Raw genomic sequence first — 25,880 nt, 5'->3', positions numbered from 1 at the left:
GATATTGTGCATTTATTTTGATGTCCATAATATCGAAGTCTTCCAAAACACAGAAAAACATAACACAATTGCAATATCAAACATAAGACATTTACAGACTGTAACAGATATTTACATACGAAAAGCAATAACCTGCTTTAACTTAGTGGTGCTTTGCTTCACAACATCCATGGAGAAAAACAAGGTCTTGTTATATTGTTTTACTATTCCATCATCAGCCACCTCAAAACCAAAATATTTCTATATACTTCACTGCGCACAGACTTTCTAGCCAATCCGGAAGTAACGGAATCACGTGTAAATGCTGATAAACGACACCTCTAAAAGTATGAATTCATGCTGAATTCTGTATTATTTTGATGTTTTAAAATTAAATCTAATTTATAATACTGAAAGTTTAAATTTTAAAAATACATTAATAATAGCGTAAGTAATGAACCGCTGATGCATGCGCACATTTCAAAGTAATGCGAAATGGATGGCCAACGGTGTTTAATGCAGCATACAAATAGCGTTTGGTACCGAAACGCCAATCAATTGAATAAAATTGTTAAATAATAATTTTCTGTGTGGTGTTTGCCTATGAGACAATGATTGGGATGTATAGGACTTTTATCTTAATATAAAATAAAGTTGATTATACTATGTTTGTATTTTTAGCAGTATTAGCAATAAAAAGTATCTCTGCGAGCGTACGTGAATCTTTTTTTTTAAACCGATAATATTGCGGTATGGAAATTATTACCGATATCAAACAGCAATATCATATCAAAATAGCGATATTGCTACCCACCTGTAGTATTCGGAACAAATCAATGACTGATACAAGTCAGGAAGGAGGAACACTGCATAACTAAATGCATTGTGATAGTTGGGTGAAGTCAATGCGAAGTGACTAACCATTTCCAGTGTTTATTGGATATACAACGATTTCCTTTTTTTTGTAGTTGTTTTTTTTTTTTCAGTCCTTTCACTCTATTCAATCACCATGATATTTATTTAAAAATATGCAAAACAATCACAATCAGGGATGTTATATTAAAAATATGCAAATAATGTTTTTTTGTTTTGTTTTGTTTTTTTTACTGTATATAGCTTTTAGTTTCAGAACACAACGCCTCTTTTGACTTATACATTCTAAGGAGAATACACATTTTACTAGAATCTTTTTTTTGGAATAGGATAAGGGCTATAGGCCCTAAAATCTACATTTTGGGTTGTTGTTTATACGGTTTAATTTTTTGTAGAAAAAGTGGCTGATTAACAAACAACTTAAGTAAAAATCACAGACAGAGGGTTCAAAAGAACAGAATTATATATACCTTGCTTTCTAATGTAGAATTTAGTTTCTCCTCAAGGAACTTGCTTGGTGTTTGAACAATGTCACAGATATCATTTGTCACCTAAGTGAAAAAACAATTTAAAATTGATTTCAGTTTTGCTTCTTACTTCCTGCATAAACCCATAAGGGTGAAACCTCAATTTCAAGCAAAATAAATGATGAAATGTTACATATAGATAAATAAAAGACTTGTTTAATGAACACACACACACACTACTATATATGTGTGTATAGGTCTCTACCAACTTTGCACACTTAGATTTGGCAATATTTGACCATTCTTTACAAAACTGTTCAAGCTCTGTCAAGTTCCTTGGGGGAGCGTTGAGGGACAACAATCTTCAAGTCATGCCACAAATTTTTGATGGGATTTAGGTTGGGGCTCTGACTGGGCCACTCTAGGACATTTACATTTTTTGTTCCTTAGCCACTTCAGTGTAGCTTTGGCTGTGTGCTTTGGGTCATTATCATGCTGAAAGGTGAACTTCCATTCCAGTTTTAGCTTTCTTGTAGAAGGCAGCAGGTTTTCCCTCAAGGACTTCTCTGTACTTTGCTCCATTCATTTTCCCATCTATCCTGACAAGTGCCCCAGTCCCTGCCGATGAGAAATATTCCCATAACATGATGCTGCCACCACCATGCTTCGCAGTAGGAATGGTGTTCTTTGAGTGATGTGCTGTGTTGGATTTGCGCCAAAAATAACGCTTTGCATTTAGGCCAAAAAGTTCCATTTTAGTTTCATCAGACCACAAAACTTTTTTTTGCCACATGGCTACAGAATCTTCTGTGTGTTTTTTTTACATACTTCAAACAGGATTCAAGGTGGGCTTTCTTGAGTAATGGCTTCCTTTTTGCCACCCTGCCATACAGGCCAGATTTGTGTAGTGCTTGGCATATTGTTGTCACATGCACACTTTGACCAGTCTTGGCCATAAAACCCTGTAGTTCTTGCAAAGTTGCCATTGGCCTCTTGGTAGCCTCTCTGATCAGTCTCCTTCTAGCTCAGTCATCCAGTTTGGAGGGACGGCCTGATCTAGGCAGGGTCTTGGTGGTGCCATATATCTTCCACTTCTTAATAATTGTCTTGACCGTGCTCCAAGGGATATTCAAGGCCTTTGATATTGTTTTATACCCATCCGATCTGTGCCTTTCAACAACTTTGTCCAGGAGTTCTTTTAAATGTGCCTTGGTGCTCATGGTTGAGTATTTGCTTGGAAATGCACTACAGAGCAGAGGGAACCTACAGGAACTGTTGAATTTATCCTGAAATCATGTGAATCACTACAATTTAACACAGGTGGAGGCCACTTAACTTGGTGTGTGATTTTGAACGCGATTGGCTACACCTGAGCTAATTTAGGATTGCTATTACAAGGGGGGTGGACACTTATCCAACCAAGCTATTTCAGTTTTTATTTTTAATTCATTTTTTACAAATTTCTAGAACATTTTTTTCACTTGGAAGTTGTGGTGTAGGCTTGGGTAGGATTGAATATATATATATATATATATATATATATAATATATATATATATATATATATATATATATATATATATATATATATTAATGCATTTTAATTCCAGGTTATAAGGCAACAAAAGGTGAAAATTTTGAAAGAGGGTGTAGGCTTTCTATAGGCACTGTGTATGTATGTATGTATGTGTGTTTGCGTGTGTGTAATATATATTATAATATATATAGCAGTGTGTGTGCACACAATTTTTATGAACGTTTAAATACTATACAGGTGTCAGCATTTAAACCTAAAGGTCTAATGTAAAACTGGCTTATAACTCCTGCAACAGTGCAGATAGGGACATGGTTACTATGTAAAAATGGCATTCTGCACTATTTAAGCTTTAATGACGTTACCTGATCTGACAGTAGGGTTGCCAACATGCTCCAGAATCTCAGGACACTAAGGAAAATCTGGTTTTGTAACTCACCTCTCTAAACTGCAATGTATTCAATAAAGTGAGTGTGAACTATGCGAACTGTTGCCAAATTAATTGAATTGTTTTACTTAGTTGTTACCAAAAGCATACATATGCCTGCGAGGATCATTTCCATGAATCAGACTATACAGCAGCTGACTGGCTTTCTGAGTCTCTGACTGGGCAGGACTGTGTTAAGCAAGAAATATTAAACAAACAGAAACTTTACCTGCTGTCACAAGGTTAAATGAAAGAGTGCAGGTGAGAGCAAAGTTATCTATAATAATGGTGTTGCACTATCTTGATAGAAATTGTAGATCTAGATATTACTGTACAGTATAAAAATAATTCAAGCAATACAATTAATCGATGTTACGAGGCTCTTCGGATAGAATCACCACCACAATTAAACAATTAAATACATTTACTAAACTGCTCAAGCAATTCACAGTCCCTTTACATGTCAAATACACTGCAGTTTAGAGAGGCGAGTTAAAAAACCTGACCTGCCTTAAAGTGGCCCGAGGTTCTGGAGCCTGTAGACAACCTTACCTGAGAGCTATGAGGAAAAAATTACAGTGATGAGTGACCTGAATCTCCCTGCGAAATCAAACCCACGTTGATTTAACTGCACTATGTGTGCAACACATATGAAATAAGCTATGAAATATTTTAATAAAACACAGCAGTTCCCAAATAAATCAACTTGTATTGGCACATTACAATAACGTAATTTAATTTACTAAAGCATATTTTTCAACAACGTCTTGCACATCTGACAATTGTAAAGTTATAAAAAAAAAATCTATTTCTGTGCACTGATTTTTTTTTTTTTTTAAAACTCTGCATGATCTGTAGAACACGTTTGACAGCCAAACAACAAAGCACAAAAGTCTACAACAGTTTGTCGTTACTATATATTACAGGTTTACTGCACAACTTGAAAAGTGTGATGTGAATGTGCTGTTGCATATGGGGGTATTTTTGCATTCAGCAGCTGCGTGACTGTTTAGTGTGTGTGCCACCTGTAATTTAGGGAGTTAAGAGCTGACACAGAGTTCATCAGACGTGTTCTTGTTATTAAATACAAGTTATGTTCAATACCAGATTTGTGTATCTTCTTTAAATAAGAATTGAACACATTGGAGGGATGTGCATCTGGGCGGATATAGGATTCGGATTCAGTTCACCGAATCCTAAGTATTCGGCCTAATCCGAACCCTGCTAAAAAAGTAGGTATTCGGCCTGAAACCGAAACCGAATCCTGGACTGTGTGCATCCCTACTTAGGCAATTATTTTTCTAGAAGTTTAACTGCTCAAATTCACTCTTAAACGTAATTATTTACTATAGTCTTTATTTTGCTCTTATTTTAATTTGATCTTATTTTCTGCTGATTTTACTGCACTTTATAACTGCTTTTATCTAATGTTATATTCTGTAATGTGATATTCTATAACAACTAAGTCGCCCTGGATAAGGTTGTCTGCTAAGAAATAAATAAATAACATAAACAATACACTCATCAATTCAAGCAGACATATTTAAAGTATTAAAAAAATGCAGTCAAACCACTATAATGCCAAAAATCAATACTTACCACACTTCTACACTGGATAAATAAACATTTGTACATCCCAAGAAACTGGTCAAAGGCAATAGCTGAATGAAAACACAAAAGAAAAAAACTCAGTATAGAAAACAAAGGAAGAGAAAATTACAAGCTGCTATTTTTCATACATACAATATACTTTAAATAAATATACTACCAACTATAAATATGTTTACATTTACATTTATAAAATTGATTCAGTTACAAGACTAACCTGCTATGGGTGTAATGTTACACCCCTACTGCTCACTGTAAACTATAAAGCATTTTTATAATGAGACACTTCAGGTGCAGTGCCAAGGTCACAACAATATATTGCAATGGGAAACGGTCAATACCCCTGTTTATAAACTGAAAATAATAATTAGGGGTGACAGGAATTATTCAGAAAGAGCCAGACAGCAGCATTAACTGAATAAATGCTAGCTAGATATGTGAGCTGGTCTTCATTGCAAGATACTGATACTCAGTGTCATCAAACTCAGGCATGAATGTGTCCACCTACTACAGGTACTGTTTTTTGTTTTCTTGCTTCCCTTATAAAACAAACAAGAGCCAGTGTTTAGAATATTCTCTCTTCTTTCCACACTACCTTATGCATTCATGTGTATTCCCATTTTTTTATGAATGGGAACCATGTTAAATATATGAATAATATATTTATAACCTTACCATATATTTTCAACATATAAAAATAAATATATAGCTCAGATTACAGGTTAAATTATATTTAAAATATACTCCAAATGCACCATACAGTTTTTATACATTACCAATTCATTTTATTTAACTGACAAAAAATATATTGTACAATGAACTGTTATAAGTATAATTGCAACAAACTAACCATACATTTAAAATATATTATGTTTTTGCCTTACATTCATCATACATTTTAAAAACATTATTTATGGATGCTGTTTAAATATATAAAAAAATACATATATTTAGCAAAAAAAAAAGTGGTGTAAATATTTTAGAACTGAATAAAAAATATATTAAGAATGTATTCATAAGTTTCCCTGAAACGTACGATATGAATATGTGATGCTGACCTTGAATAAACATTGATAAAAACATTAACTAAATATATACCTGTAACAGGGAGAGATCTGTGCTGACTCTGCTGGCGTGTTCACGGGCTGCAGGAAGAGGGCGGCAGTCGCCCAACAACCGCCTGTGAGTCATGGCAGTGACACGGGGAGGTGGGAAAGTGTGAGTGTGGACTTTCCCCCTCTCTGAATGGCCGAGAGGCGGGTCTTGGGTGATTGTCGGTCCTATAAAGTAACGCTCTGTTGTTTCCTCAGGTCTGCCCACTTAGACGCGCTAAGGGTGCGGACCCTTTGATTCAGGACCGGGAATCAGCGAGACAGAGAGAGAGAGCGGGGAACCCTTGGGCAGACCCCGGCGTATTGTGAAAGAGCAGGCGAGATAGCCGAGAGAGTAGGACGGTGATCCGGGTCGTGCGGGTAGCGGCGACCGGGATAACGCTGCCGAGTGCAGCACCTTTTATTTGTAGTTTTATTACTGTTTTATTTTCCCTTGTTCTTTTCGCCTTCTGTTTTCATTATTATTTCTTTGAGCACCTGCGAGTGCATTTGCTGTTCGTGTACCAGCTGTGGTATTTCCGTGGTGCTGTCTATCATCGTTGATAGGCAGCCCACGGTCAACAGTGCCCTCTACCGGAGGGAAAAATTACAGGGAAAGGAAAAGAGCCGGCCTAAAATAAAACTGGGCACCTGTGTGGTGTTTTCCAAATACACCTGTCTGTCTCCTTGTCAGTGAATTACCCACACCCCTTCCACACGTGGTGTCAGAAGTGGGATTCACTGGCACTGCCCCAAGCAGTGCAGCTAGAGAAGGAGCAGACTAGCGATGGATGCGACTCAGTTTGCCGCAATGATGGACCTCCTGCGCCAGACGCTCACCGCGGCAGTACAGGGGGCGGCTAGACCCGCAGCTCCAGACCACTCCATCCAGAGACCCACCAAAATGACGGCCGAGGATCGACCGGACGCCTACTTGGAGGTGTTCGAGGCTATGGCGATCTCGGCCGGATGGCCCCAAGCCCAGTGGGCTAGCTATGTGTTGCCCCAACTCACCGGGGAGGCTCAAGCAGCTGCGAGGACGCTGTCCCCGGAGCACATGTTGGATTACCCTCGGCTGAAGGCAGCCATCCTAAATCGTGTGGGGGCCACACCGGAGGGCTACCGGAAGAAATTCCGGGAGGAGCAGTTTGCGGCCGGGGAACACCCACGAGCCATCGCCCACCGGCTGAAGGATTACGCCCTGGGTTGGTTGAATCCTGACCTAAACACCAAAGCCAGGGTGGTGGAAATGATCGTGGTGGAGCGCTTCCTGGAGTGTCTAGCCTCGGGACCTCGGCTGTGGGTCCAGCGGCAGGCGCCGGACACGCTGGACCGGGCGGTCGAACTGGCCGAGCAGTACCAGGCAGCGGAGCCAACGCCTGCGAAACTGCCCGGGAGGAGTGTGGCTGCTGGATCGTCCCATCAACTGGCCCCGGAAAGGGCGAAGGGACTGGGGGGAAGGGGTAGTCTAGGATTTGGTCGGGGGGTGTCGGCGGGAGCTCCCGGCCCGGGTACTGGGGCAGGGTGGGGATACCCACGGGCTGCTGCAGTGTCGGACCGGGGTCTCGCGCGGACGCCTTATCGGCGAGCCCCTTTTATGGCTCCTGTGTTTCCCCCTCTTTTCAAAACTTCGGGGAGAGAAGCCAGCCCACCGAGGTGTTGGACGTGCAGGGAGGTGGGCCACCTCTCCCGGGACTGCCCCGTGATGGAGTGTGACCTCAGCCGACCAGGTAAGCACGTTCAATTACCTCAGTCGCTTCAGCACACGGGTTTTGTTATTCCGGTGACAGTGGATGGTACAAAAACCCAGGCTCTCCTGGACTCAGGGTGTAGTCAGTCTCTGGTACAGGAGAGCCTAATCTCACCGGGGCATAAACGTATATTGGGACGGGTGCATATTAAATGTATTCATGGGGATGTCCGCTCCTATCCCAAGATAAATGTGTGTATGACTATTGGCCAGCAGGTGACGCAGGTGCAGGTAGGATTATGTCCTCGATTGCCGGTACCAGTAGTTCTGGGGCGGGACTGTGAGCAGTTTAAAGATTGGTTGGCTGCTCTGACAGCCCCGTCTTCTTTATTGGCTAAGAAAGAGGAAGTAATTGGAGAGATTTTTCCCTTTCGCGATCCAGAATGGTTTTGCCATAGATTTAAACCCCGTAAAACTAAACGGGAGCGTCGGATCGCTAAGAATGAGGGCTGGCAATGGAGGGAGTCGGAGAAGTTTCAGGTGGGGGCGGTTGGTGAAGAGTCCGGGGGGGAGGTCGCGGAGCCAGCGCAGGGGTCTGGCTCGGCTGCCTCTGCTCGGGACCGACCTGACCCCGAGTTGGAAGCCATGGGAGCTGATTTCTTAGCTCGCTCCCGTGACTTCCGACTCGAGCAAGGGCGTGACGACGTGCTGGGCAGGCTCTTTGACCAAGCAGCGGTGGTTAATGGTCGGGTGGTCGAGCCCAGACGCGCCGCCACGTACCCCCACTTTGAAATTGATCGAGACCTACTGTACCGTGTTGATAAATTACCCCAGACCGGTGAAGTGCGTCATCAGTTGCTCATTCCTCAGCCCTTTAAGGAGGATTTGTTGCAGCTGGCTCACGCTATTCCCCTGTCTGGTCATTTGGGAAGGGATAAAACTAAAGCAAGGCTTGTGTCACGGTTCTTCTGGCTGGGGCTGGATGGCGATGTTAAGCGGTTTTGTGAGCGTTGTGGGGAATGTCAGAAGGCCAGCCCTAGAGCCGTTCCACGAGCCCCTCTGGTGCCTTTGCCCCTAGTGGAAGCTCCGTTTGAGCGTATTGGGATGGACATAGTTGGGCCACTAGAAAGGAGTGCGGCAGGATACACCCACCTACTTGTCATTCTGGATTACGCTACGCGTTATCCAGAGGCAATTCCCCTCCGATCTATGTCCGCTAAGTCTGTTGCCAACGAGCTTGTGAAGGTTTTTTCCCGGGTGGGGATTCCCAAAGAGATACTAACCGATCAAGGCACCAATTTTATGTCCCGACTAATCCGCGGAACATGTAAGCTTTTGGGAATTAAGACCATTAGGACCTCTGTGTTTCATCCTCAGACAGACGGTTTGGTGGAACGCTTTAATAAGACCCTTAAGAACATGTTGCGCAGATTTATTCGTAGTGATGTGCGTTACTGGGACCAGCTGATTCCTCCCCTTCTCTTTGCGATCAGAGAGGTTCCCCAGGCTTCTACGGGGTTTTCACCATTCGAGCTGCTGTATGGGCGGAGACCCCGGGGCGTGCTCGATCTGGTCAGAGAGATGTGGGAGGAGCAGCAGGACAATTCGACCAATACAGTCCGGTATGTGTTGGACCTGCGCAAACGTCTTGAGTCTGTTGGGAAATGGGCGCATGACAATTTGCAGCAGGCGCAGCACAGACAGGAGACACAATATAACCGAGGAGCCCGGTTGCGCACATTTCAGCCGGGGGATAAGGTACTTCTTTTACTACCCAGTTCTGAGTCGAAACTCTTGGCTAAGTGGCAAGGACCCTTTGAGGTTACACGCCAGGTTGGGAAGGTGGACTATGAGATCTGCCAGCCGGAGCGACGGACAGAGAAACACATTTACCATATCAATCTTTTAAAGCCTTGGTTACAGCCAGAGGCGTTGTTAGTGGCGCATGCAGATGACGTCACGGACCTGGGACCTGATCTTTCTGTGTTGGCAAGAAAAGGATCGGTACAGATTGCTGAGAATCTGACACCAACGCAGAAATGTCAGGCTCACGGTCTGGTGGCAGAGTTTCCTGACGTGTTCTCTTCAGTCCCGGGGCAGACTCGAGTAGCCCATCATCACATTGATATTGAGCCGGGGGTGCTAGTTCGCCAGAGGCCGTACCGTATACCTGAGCGTAAAAGACAGGTAATAAAAGCGGAAATTGACGAAATGCTGAGACTGGGGGTAATAGAAGAGTCCCAAAGTGACTGGAACAGTCCGATCGTTTTAGTCGATAAGCCAGACGGGTCAACTCGATTTTGCATTGATTTCAGACGAATCAATGAGAAATCGAAATTTGACGCTTATCCGATGCCCCGAGTAGATGAGTTGCTGGAGCGTCTAGGCACGGCTCATTTTATGACGACACTGGATTTAACGAAGGGGTACTGGCAGATACCCCTGACTCCGGAATCTAGAGAGAGGACGGCGTTTTCGACTCCCTTCGGGTTGTACCAATTCAGGACCATGCCCTTTGGGTTGCACGGAGCACCCGCCACTTTCCAGCGGATGATGGATCGCATCTTGCGGCCCCATCAGCAGTACGCCGCTGCTTACATAGATGACGTGGTTATCCACAGTGAGGATTGGCCGAGTCATCTGTGTAAGGTAGCGGCGGTGCTGCAATCCTTGCGGGAGGCGGGGCTCACTGCTAACCCAAAGAAGTGTGCCATTGGGAAGAGTGAGTCGGAGTATTTGGGGTATCGAGTAGGGGGCGGCCAGATCAGACCGCTAGTTGCTAAGGTGAAAGCCTTGGCTGACTGGCCGGTTCCTACAACCAAAACCCAGGTGCGCTCTTTCTTGGGACTAGCGGGCTATTATAGAAAGTTCATCCCGAGTTTCGCTACGCTCGCTGCTCCCTTGACAGACCTCACCCGGAAGGCTGCCCCAAATACGGTTCAGTGGACGGAGTCGTGCCAGAGGGCCTTTCTCGCCTTGAAGCGGAGGCTGTGTAGTAAGCCAGTACTATGCAGCCCGGATTTTGGTAAGAGGTTCACCCTGCAGACGGATGCGTCAGAGACAGGTCTCGGGGCAGTGTTGTCTCAGGAGGTTCGGGGAAGCGAGCACCCAGTCCTGTATATCAGCAGGAAGCTCCTTCCCCGCGAGAAAAATTATAGCACCATCGAGAAGGAGTGTCTCGCGGTAAAATGGGCAGTCGAGTCACTCCGGTACTACCTCCTGGGGCGACACTTCACCCTGGTTACAGATCATGCCCCCTTAGCATGGCTTCACCGGATGAAAGATAGCAACGCCAGAATCACACGGTGGTACTTGGCCTTGCAGCCCTATGCCTTCAGGGTAGTCCACCGAGCAGGAAAGCTGCATCAAAACGCAGACTTTTTCTCTCGGGAAGGCATGGGGGTGTAAGATTTTCGAATGAACCGGTGGTGTCATTCTGAGGGGAAGGATATGTAACAGGGAGAGATCTGTGCTGACTCTGCTGGCGTGTTCACGGGCTGCAGGAAGAGGGCGGCAGTCGCCCAACAACCGCCTGTGAGTCATGGCAGTGACACGGGGAGGTGGGAAAGTGTGTGTGTGGACTTTCCCCCTCTCTGAATGGCCGAGAGGCGGGTCTTGGGTGATTGTCGGTCCTATAAATTAACGCTCTGTTGTTTCCTCAGGTCTGCCCACTTAGACGCGCTAAGGGTGCGGACCCTTTGATTCAGGACCGGGAATCAGCGAGACAGAGAGAGAGAGCGGGGAACCCTTGGGCAGACCCCGGCGTATTGTGAAAGAGCAGGCGAGATAGCCGAGAGAGTAGGACGGTGATCCGGGTCGTGCGGGTAGCGGCGACCGGGATAACGCTGCCGAGTGCAGCACCTTTTATTTGTAGTTTTATTACTGTTTTATTTTCCCTTGTTCTTTTCGCCTTCTGTTTTCATTATTATTTCTTTGAGCACCTGCGAGTGCATTTGAAGGTCGTGTACCAGCTGTGGTATTTCCGTGGTGCTGTCTATCATCGTTGATAGGCAGCCCACGGTCAACAGTGCCCTCTACCGGAGGGAAAAATTACAGGGAAAGGAAAAGAGCCGGCCTAAAATAAAACTGGGCACCTGTGTGGTGTTTTCCAAATACACCTGTCTGTCTCCTTGTCAGTGAATTACCCACACCCCTTCCACAATACCATACAGTACATAAATTATATATTTAATTGTATTGAAACATGTATTTACCTTTTTTTATTTACTATTAAATCAATATATTTATTATACAAAGCATTCAATGTGTATTTGTCATATATAGATATTGTGTAGATTTATGTAAATGAGTTACTCGCAAAGGATGCTTGGGGTTGGGGATTTTTTGTGTGGAAACTGTGATTACACTGTGTAACAATTCTTTTTTTTTTTTTGTTCCTGGGTAGTAAGTGTTATTTCCTAATTGCTTATGCCTCAAAAGTATAGAAAATGGCTATTATTCCCCACAAACTTTGCTTTTGTGACCAGGACAGTGATATTTCAAAATATCACTATTTCCAATGGGAAAACGGGCAAATGTGTGTCTTTTCGTTCACATAAAGTCAGAAAAAAACAACATATGAATCCAAATTAACATGTATTTATACTAAAGTAATACAAAAATGACTACAAAAGATTTAGAAGTGAGTAGTTTTTCGAGATTTACGATTATACTGTATTTATTGTTGTCAGAAAAAAAACAACAATAAATACAGTATAATCGTAAATCTCGAAAAACTACTCACTTCTAAATCTTTTGTAGTCATTTTTGTATTACTTTAGTATAAATACATGTTAATTTGGATTCATATGTTGTTTTTTTCTGACTTTATGTGAACGAAAAGACACACATTTGCCCGTTTTTCCCATTGTAAATAGTGATATTTTGAAATATCACTGTCCTGGTCACAAAAGCAAAGTTTGTGGGGAATAGCAGCCATTTGCTATACTTTTGAGGCATAAGCAATTTGGAAATAACACTTACTAACCCAGGAACAAAAATTGTGTTACATAGTGTTATTTGTAGATTGTTTTAAATAACTACATACATACATACATACATATATATTTATTTTGTCATAATTGTTCAAGGTATTGTTTTACATGTTTATTGTTAACTTGGGAGTATTTCTGTGATTTGTTGTTAATTAGTGAAAATCACCCTGAGGTGTGTGTGTGTCTGCAAGAGTGGAGTGGTACCTCTGTTTGTATTATAAAATCAGAGGATGATTCAGAATAAGTGACACAATAAATGTCTTGTTTAAATTTAAAGTAAATTGTAAAATTGTTGAGATACTTGTGTTGTAATATTGTTTAAAAATTGTATAACGCAAAAAAATAAAAGGGTTCATGCGTCACCGAAGGTCAAAGTCAAAGTCAAAACGGCAGGTTTCTCATTATCTAAAAAGCTTAGGAGGGAATGCTGCAGTGCATACAGTGCTTGGATGTGTGTTTGTGTGTGTGTGTGTGTGTGTGTCTGTCTGTGCCAGGGCACGCAAGGTTGGAAAGGTGGGTTATTGTTTACAAGCACAGCAGTCTAAATTCTGAACAAAGGAAAGTGTATTGAGCTTGGTTACTTAGCACTGAAGCAAAGCTATTTTGTAAAATTTAAAGAAATATACTTACAGTTATTAAATCCTTTATCCAAAGCTCTGAACTCATCAGTAATGTACCTTTCCAGCATACTCCTTTAAAACAAATGTAAAAGAGACATATTAAGTTAGTTAATTGTAAGATAGGTAGAGGGAGAAAAAAAAAAATTAAATTAAAAATTAAAAACTTGGTCTGCCTTAATTATGAGAACATAAGACTTACTTATGAAAGTGAGGAAAAAGATCTGTAAATAGTATCTTCAATTCTTCTTTGCTTATCTCACCACTTCTGTCCTACAAAAAGGAAATTAACACATTTGTTGTAAAACATTTTTTTTTTTTTTTTTTTTTTTTTTTTTTTTTTTACTATTAAAATACTTAAGACGACAATAAGATCAACCACGGATTAGATAGTTAAAACTGAACCCTTTAAATATACCTAAATGGTACAGCAACAGCACATCACAGACAACAAGTATAATGAATTGATTATGAGGTGAACCTGGATCTACAGTGTTCCCCTACTACTCTTCTATTTGAGTTGCACGTAAAAAATGGTGAGATGCTAAAAACAGCAAATTATTCAAAATAAATTAATACTAAAGCTACTTTAAAAACAAGAACTTTTTAAATCTGTCGTAAAATTAGTTCAATTAAACCTTGCAATAACGAGGTGTTCAGAAATGTTCTGGATAAGAATTACTTATAAATATAGTAAATCACTACTGCATAGCCTGAGAATTTTAGTAATACAGTATCAATATTAGTGCATAACTGTAAAAACCTATAAAAGTCCTCAAAACCTATTTGATGATCTTATCCAAAATGGATACTTGACTTTGTTTATTCAAGTATGAATATTTATAAAATGAAGGTAAAGCACCTTATCATAATGATCAAACCTTTTTCTGGCTTCAGCGATGTGCTTTGGAGATAATTCCTAGAAGGATGAAACAAAATAGGTAGCAATAAAACTGTTAGGTGGTACAGGTAAGAAAAAGAAAATGGTTGCATTACAGTAAAATACTGTATATTCTAATTTTATAATACACAATTCCAAGCTTCAACAATTAGGGTTATATTTTTTACTTTTACAATATGTTAGTGGTCACTTTATATATAAAATGTTAAGCTTTGTGATATTTTTACAAGCAATACAAATAAGTTTCCCGAGGACATAAATAAAGTAGGCTACTATGACCTGCCTTCATTACGAAAAACTGGATAAATGAAAAATCATAATGAACTTATGAACCAAGTGTCATCCAGTTTTGAATACATTCCGGTTATCAATGATAATAATGTTTTAGTTACAAAAATGTCACTTAAAAAGAAAGATATTTACAAGTGTGTAAATAGCCAATAAATAAATGTTAGAAAACAAAACGCCTTAAGTCTGCAAGATGAAGTTAAAAACCTTGTGCAATGTTGCATAAAAAAAGATAACATGAATTATAAAAGCATAAAACTATACAGACAAAAAGGCAATGATTGGTCGAGAAATGTAGGACAGAATTATATTTTGCAGCAGCAAATCAAATAGGAAGACTGAAATTAGGAAATTGGTAATTTTACAAAACCATGCATCCAAAACTAGTCCCCATGTGATTTATGACTGTTGATGCAATACCAGGTATATATTTTATTTCTCTTGACCCCCACCAAGACACATTTTTTTCAGAGAGGAGATGTTAAGAAGAGAGACAGAAAGGCAAACCCCAATAAAGATTTAATACCTTAGGAATATGTACAGCCCGATCACCCTGCAGTTGAAAATGAAGAGAACATGTATAGCAAGATAATAAGCAAAAACCTACATTCACATATTAAATGATATAATACATAGTATCAAAGTTAAAACAAACAAAACCAAGTTGAACAGATTTTGACCAAGTTCATGTAAATGTGCATACATAAAAAACTACTGTGTAAACATTTTGTGGAAGCGTTATTTGATAGGACACAAAATTAGGAACATGGTAAAGACGGGACCGAGCTGTTCACATGACATTATTTACTTCCTCTTGCATTTCAATGTAGTTCTTGATCGATTATATAAAATGTGTACACATAATCAAGTTCTACAGTCAAGCCTTTATAGGATTAACTATGCAGAGTAAATGGGATACCTTCCTACATTATAAGAAGAGGATATTGTTTGTTTAATGTCTAGCTGCAATGTGGATCTGTTCAAGAGGTACCTCTGCAAAACTGGAGCCTCTATCTTTGTGGCGACCCCTCTTCATTAATTCCAACAGCAGCGGTGCCCCTTTGGTTGCCTCTGTCTCCGGAATTCCCAGCTCTCTGGCTACAGCATCTCGACTTTCCAACAACTGAACTCAAACACACATAACAGTAAGCAGGGAAAAAAACATAGTATTTACAATCATAAAAGGTTTATCAGACAAATGAATGAAAAAAGTGTAATGCAGGGGGTCACAATTCAATAACACTTTGCTCCAAAATATGCTTCTACTGTATTAAATCTGATACAAAACACTACCACCCTCTACCACAGACCTTTTTCAAACCCTGGGTGAATCCTGAGGCTATGCTGCCTCCTGGTGGTCCATCTTATTTAATCTTTTTAACACACATTTATGTCTTTATAAGTTTTTTTTTTTTTTTTTTAATACTTTTCAAAAACTAAACAGCATTTCGCAAAGCTTGCAGATTTTGCATGCATATTTCATTTGAAGGTTGTGCATTTACCTGCCACCAAGTTCATTCATGGTTTGGAATATGCAGATTCACATTTTCCTAGTGGTGAAGTTATTCAATGTAAAACCATTATTCTGTTTCGGGAATGAATCTTGCTATCTCAGCTCAACTAAAAGTTTACCATATATTTCCATGCAAACTGGCATTTAACCATTATCAACCTTAATAAAAAATATTACTAGTATGAAGTTTTGTATTTTGTACTAGATTTACATTTTTTAAGCTGTAATGGAACATTTTGACAGGGAAATAAAACAGAACATGTGGAACTGGCAATATGTAGGCAGGTTACAGAAATATAAAAAAAAAAAAAAAGTCTATGCATGTACTTCATTCTTAAACAGAAAGACTGACTATAAAAACGTACTGTGTTTATTTCAGGCTGAAAAACCGCCATTGTGAAGTCCAAGTTAAAAAACTGCAAAAAATCAGACAGAAGACTGGCCACCAATCGTCCTGCAGTGTTAAAATAAAAATGTTAGTAACATACACCCCCTGCTGTAAATATAAAACCACAACAGACACTGTTTTGAAAAAGTAAATCTCCAAGACCTAAATCCAGCATATAGACAGAGAGAAGCCGCCACACACCACCCAGTTCTACTACTTTCAGTAACCTGGGCTAAAGAACATCCTTAGCAATGTCCACTACAGTTGGTTATGTGGTTATTTAGGTGTGGACTGAAAAGGCCTCCGCCGACATTCCTCCGAGCAGGAGATAAATACATTAATATTGAAGACATAACTATAAACTCAATTACAGGAAGCATAACATTTTTAATTTTTTTCAAAATGAGACGAAAGGCTTATTTGTATAGCCAAACTGGTCTGAATTCACTACTGCAAGCACAGGGCATTCATACACGCTGTTGGTAAGAAAACCGATACAGACATTGCTTAATATCTAAACTTACCATCTTTTGTGTTTAAAAACTTTTTCAAGCTTTCGTTAAACAAAGGAGTTTTCTTCTGCAAAGGAAAAAAAATGTATAACGTTATAAAAGTATACAAATGATAATCAAAATGTTTGTTAAAACAATTCTTTGTAAAACTATTTCAATATGAACAATTGAAAATAGAAATGATTGTCAGCAACAAAGCATGATTTAGGTTTTACCTACATGGTTAAAGATTTAACAAACTTAAAATAGCTTTCTTACCTCTACTTTTTCCTGTTCTTCCAAAGCTAGAAACACAGCTGCTCGGAGTTCTGCCTAAAGAAGAAACATTTCATTATTTGTTGTAAAGCTCAATACATTTCTGAACCGCAATTGGATAGAACTAACTAGTCTAGTCTATTAGTCTAAGGCCCTGTCCACACTGCCTTAAAACCGTATTAGTTGCCTTTAAACTGGCTTAAAAGTGCTAAATACTGTTAGCGTCTACACTACGCAGCGTTTAATACCATACTCAAGAACCGGACTCAAGACCACCTCATGGGGTAGTCTCGATCCGGTTCTAAATGAAATCGTATCGGGTGGTGCAGTTTATCAGCAATGTGGACCCTGCAATATTAAACTACATTTTTTGTGTATCCTCCAATATCCCAAAATGCTTTATGATATGTCTGGCAAAATACTGAATGACTTGCTATCAGCCTACACTCCACACTGGGTATTCATGTTTATGCTTAAAATAGTGTCCAAAATAAAGAGCATTAAATTGAATTGAACAGAAAGGGTCTCTCTCCTGATTTCTGCCTCCAACTAAAACCCCCTATAAGAAGATATATTCAGCCAGCTTTCGGATAGTGCTTAGTTACCGGCAAAGCGCTAAGTTCGTCTCTGAGTTTAAGTTTTCACCATCCAAGCTGACAACAAGGTAAACAACCAGTCCCTGTTTTATCCCCTGCTGTGTTGGTACTGAACTCTGCTGGAAAAAAGAGGCGTGAAGGACTGCTGAGCTGCAGGTTGTTCATCTTCAGTTGTCTGTCGGGACTGTACCATAAAATAAAATTTGCCTACAAAGGTGCGTGTATATTAGATGTATTACATGGTGTATTGGGGCTGCAGTCTCTTCGGGGGCGTCACATGTACATAGCCAGAGTTGCGCTTTTCTTTATCTATTTTTTGAGCAGGGGTAGAAAAACGTTTCATTATTGAGAGCGGCGTTTATTCGAGGGCGGCGTCTATTAAAAAGCGGATATCTGAGTGAGGCGATAATTCGAAGTAATACCGTAGTTAAAAAGAACCAGGTTTAACATAATCTGTTCAAGTTTACCAATATGTGAAATGAAAACCTAGAACGGACCTAAAATAAGCAAATTTAGACTGCTGATCACACCAAACATGACAACGAAAAGGCAGCATGAAGCAAGCATCTTATGACCACACAACCGCGGTTTTGCAGTTTAGTTATGTAAATTAATTTAACGTATGAAAATGAAACTGCGATCAAACATAGGTTTTTTGGTCTGGATACCCAGCTGTTACAATATAAATAACTTGATCTTTTCATTTATTTCTGAATATACAGTTTTAATCCAATGTCACTGGTTTGACAACGTACAACAAGAACCATAGCTCTATACAGTAGTCGGTTAGTTTTCAGTGCGAGTGCACCAGGAAACCCCGAGGATCCAGCCGTGGCCTTAGTAAACAAACAACACCACGTCTATTAATAAAGCAATACATTCATAAAACACTTTAATATGTCATTTGCACAATTAAAAACAATTACGCCGCTTGTAACTGTACCTTTATTTTATTGAGGACCCCGCTGTTTTCCAAGTTTTGTATCAGCAGGTCCCGAAGCTCAGTATCTTCTTCTACAGCTGTCATCTTCACCAAGACAACAACACAGACTGTGCTAGCTGGTTATTCGGCACAACACATTCAGCATACAGTTTTTTGTTTTGTTTTTTTGTTTTCAAAACATACAGTTATATTAAGTATAATAACTACTTGTTTGTTTCTTTTTCTATGGTATCTGTTATCTCCGCAAATAAAGAAAAGGGCTGATGTGTTGAATGGTAAAATGTGAACAACCAGTCGAGTTTTATACAAACGGTGTATTTGAGAAAATCAATGATATGAAAAACGGATAGGACAATGATGTCATAGATAGGAGTTCAAACAGAGGCGAGTGCCTGGAGCCCAGAAAGGACATTCTTGTTCAAATTACATATGGTTATAGAGTGCAATTAATAAATGTTGCAAGTACTTCTATAGTCCTGCCAAGTTAGAAAAAAGGCTGAAGTAACACTGCTGTGGCTCTCGACAGTGAATGCAAAATACCTGCAACATTAGTTCTTATACGTTCTTAAATTATCGTTATAAAAAAATAGGCACAGTATCAAAAAGAGGTTGCAAATTATATGCAGAATCGTTATATCACATATTCGCTACCGCTAGTGTCTTTACTTGGTTAATACTGTGTTCAAATTTCTGTAAAAGCACCAATAATTAACTTTTAAAAAAAAATATGTTGATTAAGCGAAATAATACCGAAGTATACAAATAATATATATATATATATACATATAAAAAAAAAAATATATATATATATATATATATATATATATATGTGTGTGTGTGTGTGTGTATTGTGTGTGTATATATATATATATATATATATATATATATATATATATATATATATATATATATATATATATAGTACCAGTCAAAAGTTTGAGTACACCTGCTTGAAACCAGGTTTTTCATGTTTATCTAGGCTTTTAACTGTATAAACTTGCCTATAAACACTTAATATTTAATTATATGATACGTGTACTTATATAAGCTGATAATCATAACTGAATTGCATTCAAAAATTTAATTTGTAAATCTTGTCATTTTCAATGAAATGGTCACCAAAAGCAAGGGGATTTCAGTCTGAAGCCCAAGTCAGTGAAAAGTCTGAAATGTGTATAACATGGTGTTAGAACACTGGCCTAAGTATAAAAGTGTCTTTGTTAGATGTTTTCTGAGTTAACTAGCATGCTACCTAATTAACCTTTTGTCACCAATTATTGTTAACAAGTGAAAGTCCATGATTATTATAAATATAGGTAGCATAGGCACAAGTTTGTCATTCCTGAATGTAAGGGAGCAGAAAATAACAAAATACGACCAGTTAAGCAAAGAAAAAAGACTTTAAGAAATTACTTTAAGAAATTAAGATCAAACTTTAAGACAAATCGCAAGAACTTTGCAAGTGTCTGTAACTGCTGTGGCCAAGACCATCAAACAATTTGAAGAAACTGGCACTCATGAGGACCGAACAAGGTCAGGCAGTCCAAGGGTGACCTCAGAATCAGAGAACAAGTTCATTCAAGTCACAAGTCTGCGAAACTGACGATTAACTGCCCCTGAAATACAAGCTCAGCTAAATGCTACTAGTACAGATGTTTCAACATCAACTGTTCAGAGAAGATTGCGTGAAGCTGGCCTAACTGGAAGAATTGCTGCAAAGAAACCACAGAAACTGGACGTTTGAGGAGTGGAAGTCATCTTATGGACCAATGAGTCAAAATTTGAAATATTTGGGTCCAACCACCGAGTATTTGTAAGACACAGAGAGGGTGAGCGCATGACTTCTACATGTGTTCTTCCCACTGTCAAGCATGGAGGAGGCAGTGTCATGGTCTGGGGTTGCTTTGCTGGTGACAGAGTTGATGATCTTTACCAAGTCCATGGCAAGCTCAACCAGCATGGCTATCATAGCATACTTCAGAGGCATGCCATTCCATCAGGTTTACGGCTAGTTGGGCAGTCCTTCATTCTTCAGCAAGATAATGACCCAAAACACACCTCAAAGTTGTGTAAGAACTATCTGGCGAAGAAGGAAAGTGAAAGACAGCTCAATCTAATGACCTGGCCTGCCCAGTCTCCAGACCTCAATCCCATAGAACTTTTATGGGACGAACTGGACAGAAAAGTCAAAGCAAAGCTACCGACAAGTTCTCTGCATCTCTGGGAATTGCTGCAGAAGAGCTGGGAAGACATGTCGGATGATTTCCTGCTGAAAATTGTTAACCGAATCCCTCGTGTTTGTGAGGATGTTATTAAGGCAAAGGGTGGCTATTTTGAGGAAGCCAGGATTTAGAGACAATTTTCAATTTTCTTGAACATTGCTTTGATACTCCTTATGTTTTGTTTTGGTTATTGTAACATGTGTTTTCATTTTCAAGTATTTACAGAAATGTATACGACGTAAAACATTGTCAATTATGAAAAAAACCTACTTTCCAGCAAGTGTACTCAAACTTTTAACTGGCACTGTGTGTGTGTGTGTGTGTGTGTGTATATATATATATATAATATATATATTTTATATATAAACAAAGAACATATGGTCAAGTAAAATGTATGTATCACACCAAAATATTTCACATGTACAGAAACGTCGGCAACTCCATATGAATGAAACTGTGTTATAATTTGTTTTATTCTACATATTAAAAAAAAAAGCCAGACACAGACATTTCAGTGCATTCATACCATCATCAGGGTATCAAAGTATAAACAAGAATCACACAAATACATACAATTACAGATAAATAAATGGCATTTAGACAGACTCAGACAAAAACATAAATATATACAAAATTAATTTTCAAAAATACAAATAAATGAAAAAAGGAAAAAGAAATACACATTGCATAAAAATTAAATTGAAATTCTTCATAGATACTTCAGTCAAAGAGTGCATAATTTAAAAATCTGTCTCAGAATGAGACAACTGTGATATAGTACTTGCTAACATAACTCTGAGGTCTATTAGATATATAAAGATGTAAACAGCATAAAAAAATTCAAGAAACACATATATATAGCATCACAGAATTACAAAATCAATTTCAACTGTCATATAATCAGGGCCTTAGCCAGCCCTGAGAAATGACCACTTGCCCATTTCATTTATACACACAATGTCCACTGTGTGTTGATGGCCTGGGTCTTGGGGTACCAACTGTGGCGACACCTGCAGAAGGCCCTACATGTATTATAAGGCTGTGACAGAAAGCAAATTAATGTGTATCAACAATCTCCCTTCCGACCTGTGAGGCCACTGTACAACAGGAACTGTGTACCTTGTACTGAATGGTTCGGCAGTTCATTCCAGGGTCATTCGGAAGCCAGCTATTCGGGAAGGGGCGGAGTCACGGTACCAGGAGTCACCGCCCTAGTACGGTGACTTTCAGACATGAATTGGAGTAGACGTGATTGAACTAGCTATCGGAGGGGGCAGGGCTCAGGGTACTTTAGGGGGACGTTATGGTTAATGAGAGGAAACGAGGACGGTGGGATCATGAGTGTTTCATGTTTTGTTTGTTTGGTACTTGTCTAATTGTTACTCTTTGTTCCTGTTAGACGGCTAAGCCATCCAGTAGCTGTCATTTGAGGCCAGCAGTCAAACCCGGACTGCACAAAGCATCATTCATTTTCAAGTATTTACAGAAACGTATACAACGTAATTCTGTAAATCATTGGCAATCATGCCAATCACTGTACATCATTGGCAACCTGCACCCCACTTGCACCGAAAGCATGCATTGTTTTTGTATATGTGTTAGTGTCTTTGTTAAGTGTGTGTATTTTTTTAAGTGTCATTTATGTTTGGGACTAACTCCTTTTAGCACAGTGCAATACACATTGTTGTGTAGAGCCTGTGTGTATTATTATTATTTAAAAAGTTATTGGCATGCAACCCAGTGAAATAAGTTTTGAACTGTGAAGTGTCTTGTGTTTGTCTATCTCAGAGCACTGCAAACCACAAGTTCATACGTTGTGTCAAATCAGGGAGATGGACATCGGAGCACTAACCACGCTGTTGCAAGCACTGGAGCACAGACAGGAGACAGAGGAGAAACACAGGGAGGAGAGATACAAGGTGCTGATAGTGAGGGTCAGGCTCGGAAATGCACCCTAAGCACCAGCAGTACCCGAAGGCGCGGGTGTAGAAGATGACGGCGGCGGATGACCCAGAGGCGTACTTGGTTGCCTTTGAGCGGTTGGCCATCACTGCGCAATGGCCGAAGGAGTACTGGGCCAGTCAACTGGGCCCGTCTGAGTGAGGAAGCTCAGGCACCATACCAGGCCATGGCTAACGAGGAGGCTAGCCAGTACGACCTAGTTAAACAGGCCATCCTCCAATGCCTTACCATCACGGGGGAAGCACACCGGTTGCAGTTCCAAGGTTACCGGAGGCCAAGGGAGACCTGTCCCAGGGTGGTCGCCTAGAGGTTGTGTGACCACATGCTGCACTGGCTCAGCCCCGTGCATACCGGGGCACAGATGAGCAAGGCAATGATCATTGAGCAGTTCTGCCATCTGGTCGGCGCCAAAACTCAAAAATGGATATGGTGCCACCACCCAGACACCCTGCAGGCTGCCGTCAAATTGGCAGAAGATTTCGAGGACTCCCGAGTCTCCACAAAGACCGGATTACTGACCCCTCTACTTCCTCTAACCAGCTAGAGATCAGCGCCATCACCACCACCACCTCTTCCTCCCCTGGTACCCCAATGGGCCGACCCACCTCCTTACCATGGAGGCAGTGGTTGGCCCCAGCTGGTGTAGATTTAATACCACCAACCTGCTGCCTTATCAGCAGCAGGACAGACACCAAACCCCAGTGCCTTCTGCCCCAATAGTCTGTTTTAAGTGCCATGAGTCTGGACACATCGCCCATTTGTCCCCCTCGGCAATGGAGTGCAATGTGGTGACGTGCTATCTGGCATCTGCAGCAGGTAAGAAACAGGGAAATGGTCAGGAGGGGCCTTGTATCATTGATGTGGTTGTCAGTAATGTGAGTACACAGGCTTTAGTGGACTCAGGGTGTGCACAGACCTTAATTCAGTCAGCTCTCTTGAGCGGTGTGTCGTGAGAGCCACAAGGCAAGGTGGCGATCTCCTTTATCCATGGAGACTTGGTGACATACCCCACATTAAAAGCATGCATGTCAAAAGGTTCAACACAGTGCTATCTCACAGTGGAGGTGGTGGAAAGGCTGCCACACCCCGTAATTCTGGGCCGGGACTGGCCACAGTATAGACAATTCATCCAAAAGGCAGTCCTGACCGCACACGTAACCATGGCAGACAAAGCAGGGGAAAAGATTGGTGAGATTTCCCCATGCAAGCTGACCTGTTTTCTTCCCTTTTTCGTCCTAGGAAAACAAAGAGAGATAGATCGAAAAATGGGAAGGTGCATACCTGAAACAAGGCTGGGGACTGGTTGGAGAGAGCTCCGATGGTATCAAACACCACTCAAAGGGAGTCGGTACGCAGTGTGACTGAGAGGGCGAGTTTACAGGGCCATCCTGGGCAGATGTTACTCCGGCCCCTCTAAATATACCGGACATGTCGGGCTCAACCATGGACCTAGTGTGGGACCAGAAAAACAACCCCACACTGGTGCACGCTTGGGGACAGGTCCGGGCTAGAAGGTAAGGATGTTGAAGCACTGGGGCACTAGTATATCTGCACTTCATTATCAAGGGACAATTACTGTATAGGGTAAACACTGCCACGGGCACAGGACAGCTTGTAACACAATTGATTATTCCCCCGTCGTGTCGGCCCGAGGTCCTTGAGGCTGGCGCATGATATCCCCTTTGCAGGAAATTTGGAGGAACGCATATTGGCTCGATTTTATTAGGGAGGGCTTCATAATGAAGTGTCGAAATATGTTAGCCAATAAATAAATATGTTAGCCAAATAACAATAATAAAAACCGTATGTAATGTGTATGTCGTTTTTCAATTCTAATTATGTTAGGGACTATTTTCCTCAGCAGAAGGTTACCTAGCGAAATATCAGACCTTTTTAATTTTTTTTTTTTTTTTTTTGTTAAAGAGAAAATAAAGAAATAGATTGTTTTCTAATAGCAATAGAGCCCTCTATCAGATAGATGACCTTGATTTTCGTTCCTAAGGCTCAGGATGCATAACTCCAGTCAGAGTCATCTACTGCACAGTAGAGCCCGCATTAACGTGCTCTCCATTGCTTAAAAAAAAAAAAAAAAAATATATATATATATATATATATATATATATATATATATAGTGAGTGTGTGTGACAGACTAGGGGGAGGAAGATGTAATCAAGGAGAGGCCAAAAGACTACATCCCCAGGATGCCACGGGAGGGAGCCAGGATGGGGTTCAACTGAAGTTCAATGAAGGTCACCTGCTTGCAATCAGCAGGGAGGTATAAAGCAGGACAGAAATGTTTGTTCAGGACAGTCTCCAGTCTGTGTGGTTTTACGAAGAGGTACTGTGTGAACTTTTTTGTTTTGTGTATCTGTTTACAAAGTGTTTTGTTCTAGTCGGTAAACGGCTTAGCCGTCCGATGATAGTTAGGGACTGAAATTTAAAAAGTTTAGCAAGCAATCCATGTGTGAAATAGGTTTTTTCTTTTGGTTTTCATTTATTTTATTTCTGTAAATATTAAAAATGCACGCAGGTGCTATTCAAGCACTGCAAATCTTGTGTCTGGGTCAGTTTTAAAGGGGCTACGGACCTAAAAAATCAGTGAAATATTTCACTCTATATATTATATATGAAGGAGGTGCATAACTGCAGTGTACAAAAATGAAAGACAGAAGAAAAAATGAAAAGGTTGCTCTCAATGCCACACAAGTGTACCTGTTTTTATCTCTCAAATGTCACAGTGATGTGTCTTTCTTTTTGTACAGGGATCCCTTGATGTATTTATCTATTTGACACAGCATTCCACATTTTGTATTAGTAAAAAAGTTTATACAACTATGGTCAGAAGTTTTGCATCACCTAGAAATTTAGGATAGATATATGATTTAAAAAAAAAACAAAAAAAAAAAAAAAAAACACTATATGAATATATGAAGATAATTTATTTAACACCACGTAATGAAAGAAACTTAAATAAATTGTGGTCTATTACTTTTTCATAATTTGATAGTTTTACGATAACT

General features: G+C 40.3%; 1 protein-coding gene across 6 annotated transcripts in view; it reads right to left on the bottom strand.

Moving 5' to 3' along the window:
- The window catches only part of LOC121317040 (centrosomal protein 43-like), a 31,576-nt gene extending 12,636 nt beyond the window's left edge, over window positions 1-18,940 (bottom strand). For 2 of the 6 annotated variants that reach the window (XM_041252591.1, XM_041252593.1), the window contains exons 1-11: window positions 18,676-18,938; window positions 17,140-17,193; window positions 16,894-16,948; window positions 16,347-16,435; window positions 15,460-15,591; window positions 14,995-15,021; window positions 14,142-14,198; window positions 13,482-13,552; window positions 13,293-13,354; window positions 4,879-4,940; window positions 1,323-1,403 (exon numbers count right to left, since the gene is read on the bottom strand). In XM_041252591.1, coding sequence (XP_041108525.1) covers window positions 1,323-1,403; window positions 4,879-4,940; window positions 13,293-13,354; window positions 13,482-13,552; window positions 14,142-14,198; window positions 14,995-15,021; window positions 15,460-15,591; window positions 16,347-16,435; window positions 16,894-16,948; window positions 17,140-17,193; window positions 18,676-18,759 — 774 coding nt within the window. In that variant the 5' untranslated portion in view covers window positions 18,760-18,938. Of the gene's footprint in view, window positions 1-1,322; window positions 1,404-4,878; window positions 4,941-13,292; window positions 13,355-13,481; window positions 13,553-14,141; window positions 14,199-14,994; window positions 15,022-15,459; window positions 15,592-16,346; window positions 16,436-16,893; window positions 16,949-17,139; window positions 17,194-18,675 lie in introns of all 6 variants that reach the window. The other 4 variants (XM_041252597.1, XM_041252594.1, XM_041252595.1 and 1 more) reach the window with 4 other exon arrangements.
- Between the last annotated feature and the right edge of the window lie 6,940 nt (window positions 18,941-25,880).

This window comes from Polyodon spathula, chromosome 6, assembly GCF_017654505.1.
Source record: "Polyodon spathula isolate WHYD16114869_AA chromosome 6, ASM1765450v1, whole genome shotgun sequence".
NCBI lineage: Eukaryota > Metazoa > Chordata > Actinopteri > Acipenseriformes > Polyodontidae > Polyodon > Polyodon spathula.
The sequence above is the reverse complement of the archived record's forward strand: the minus strand, read 5'-3'. Positions and strand labels throughout refer to the sequence as shown.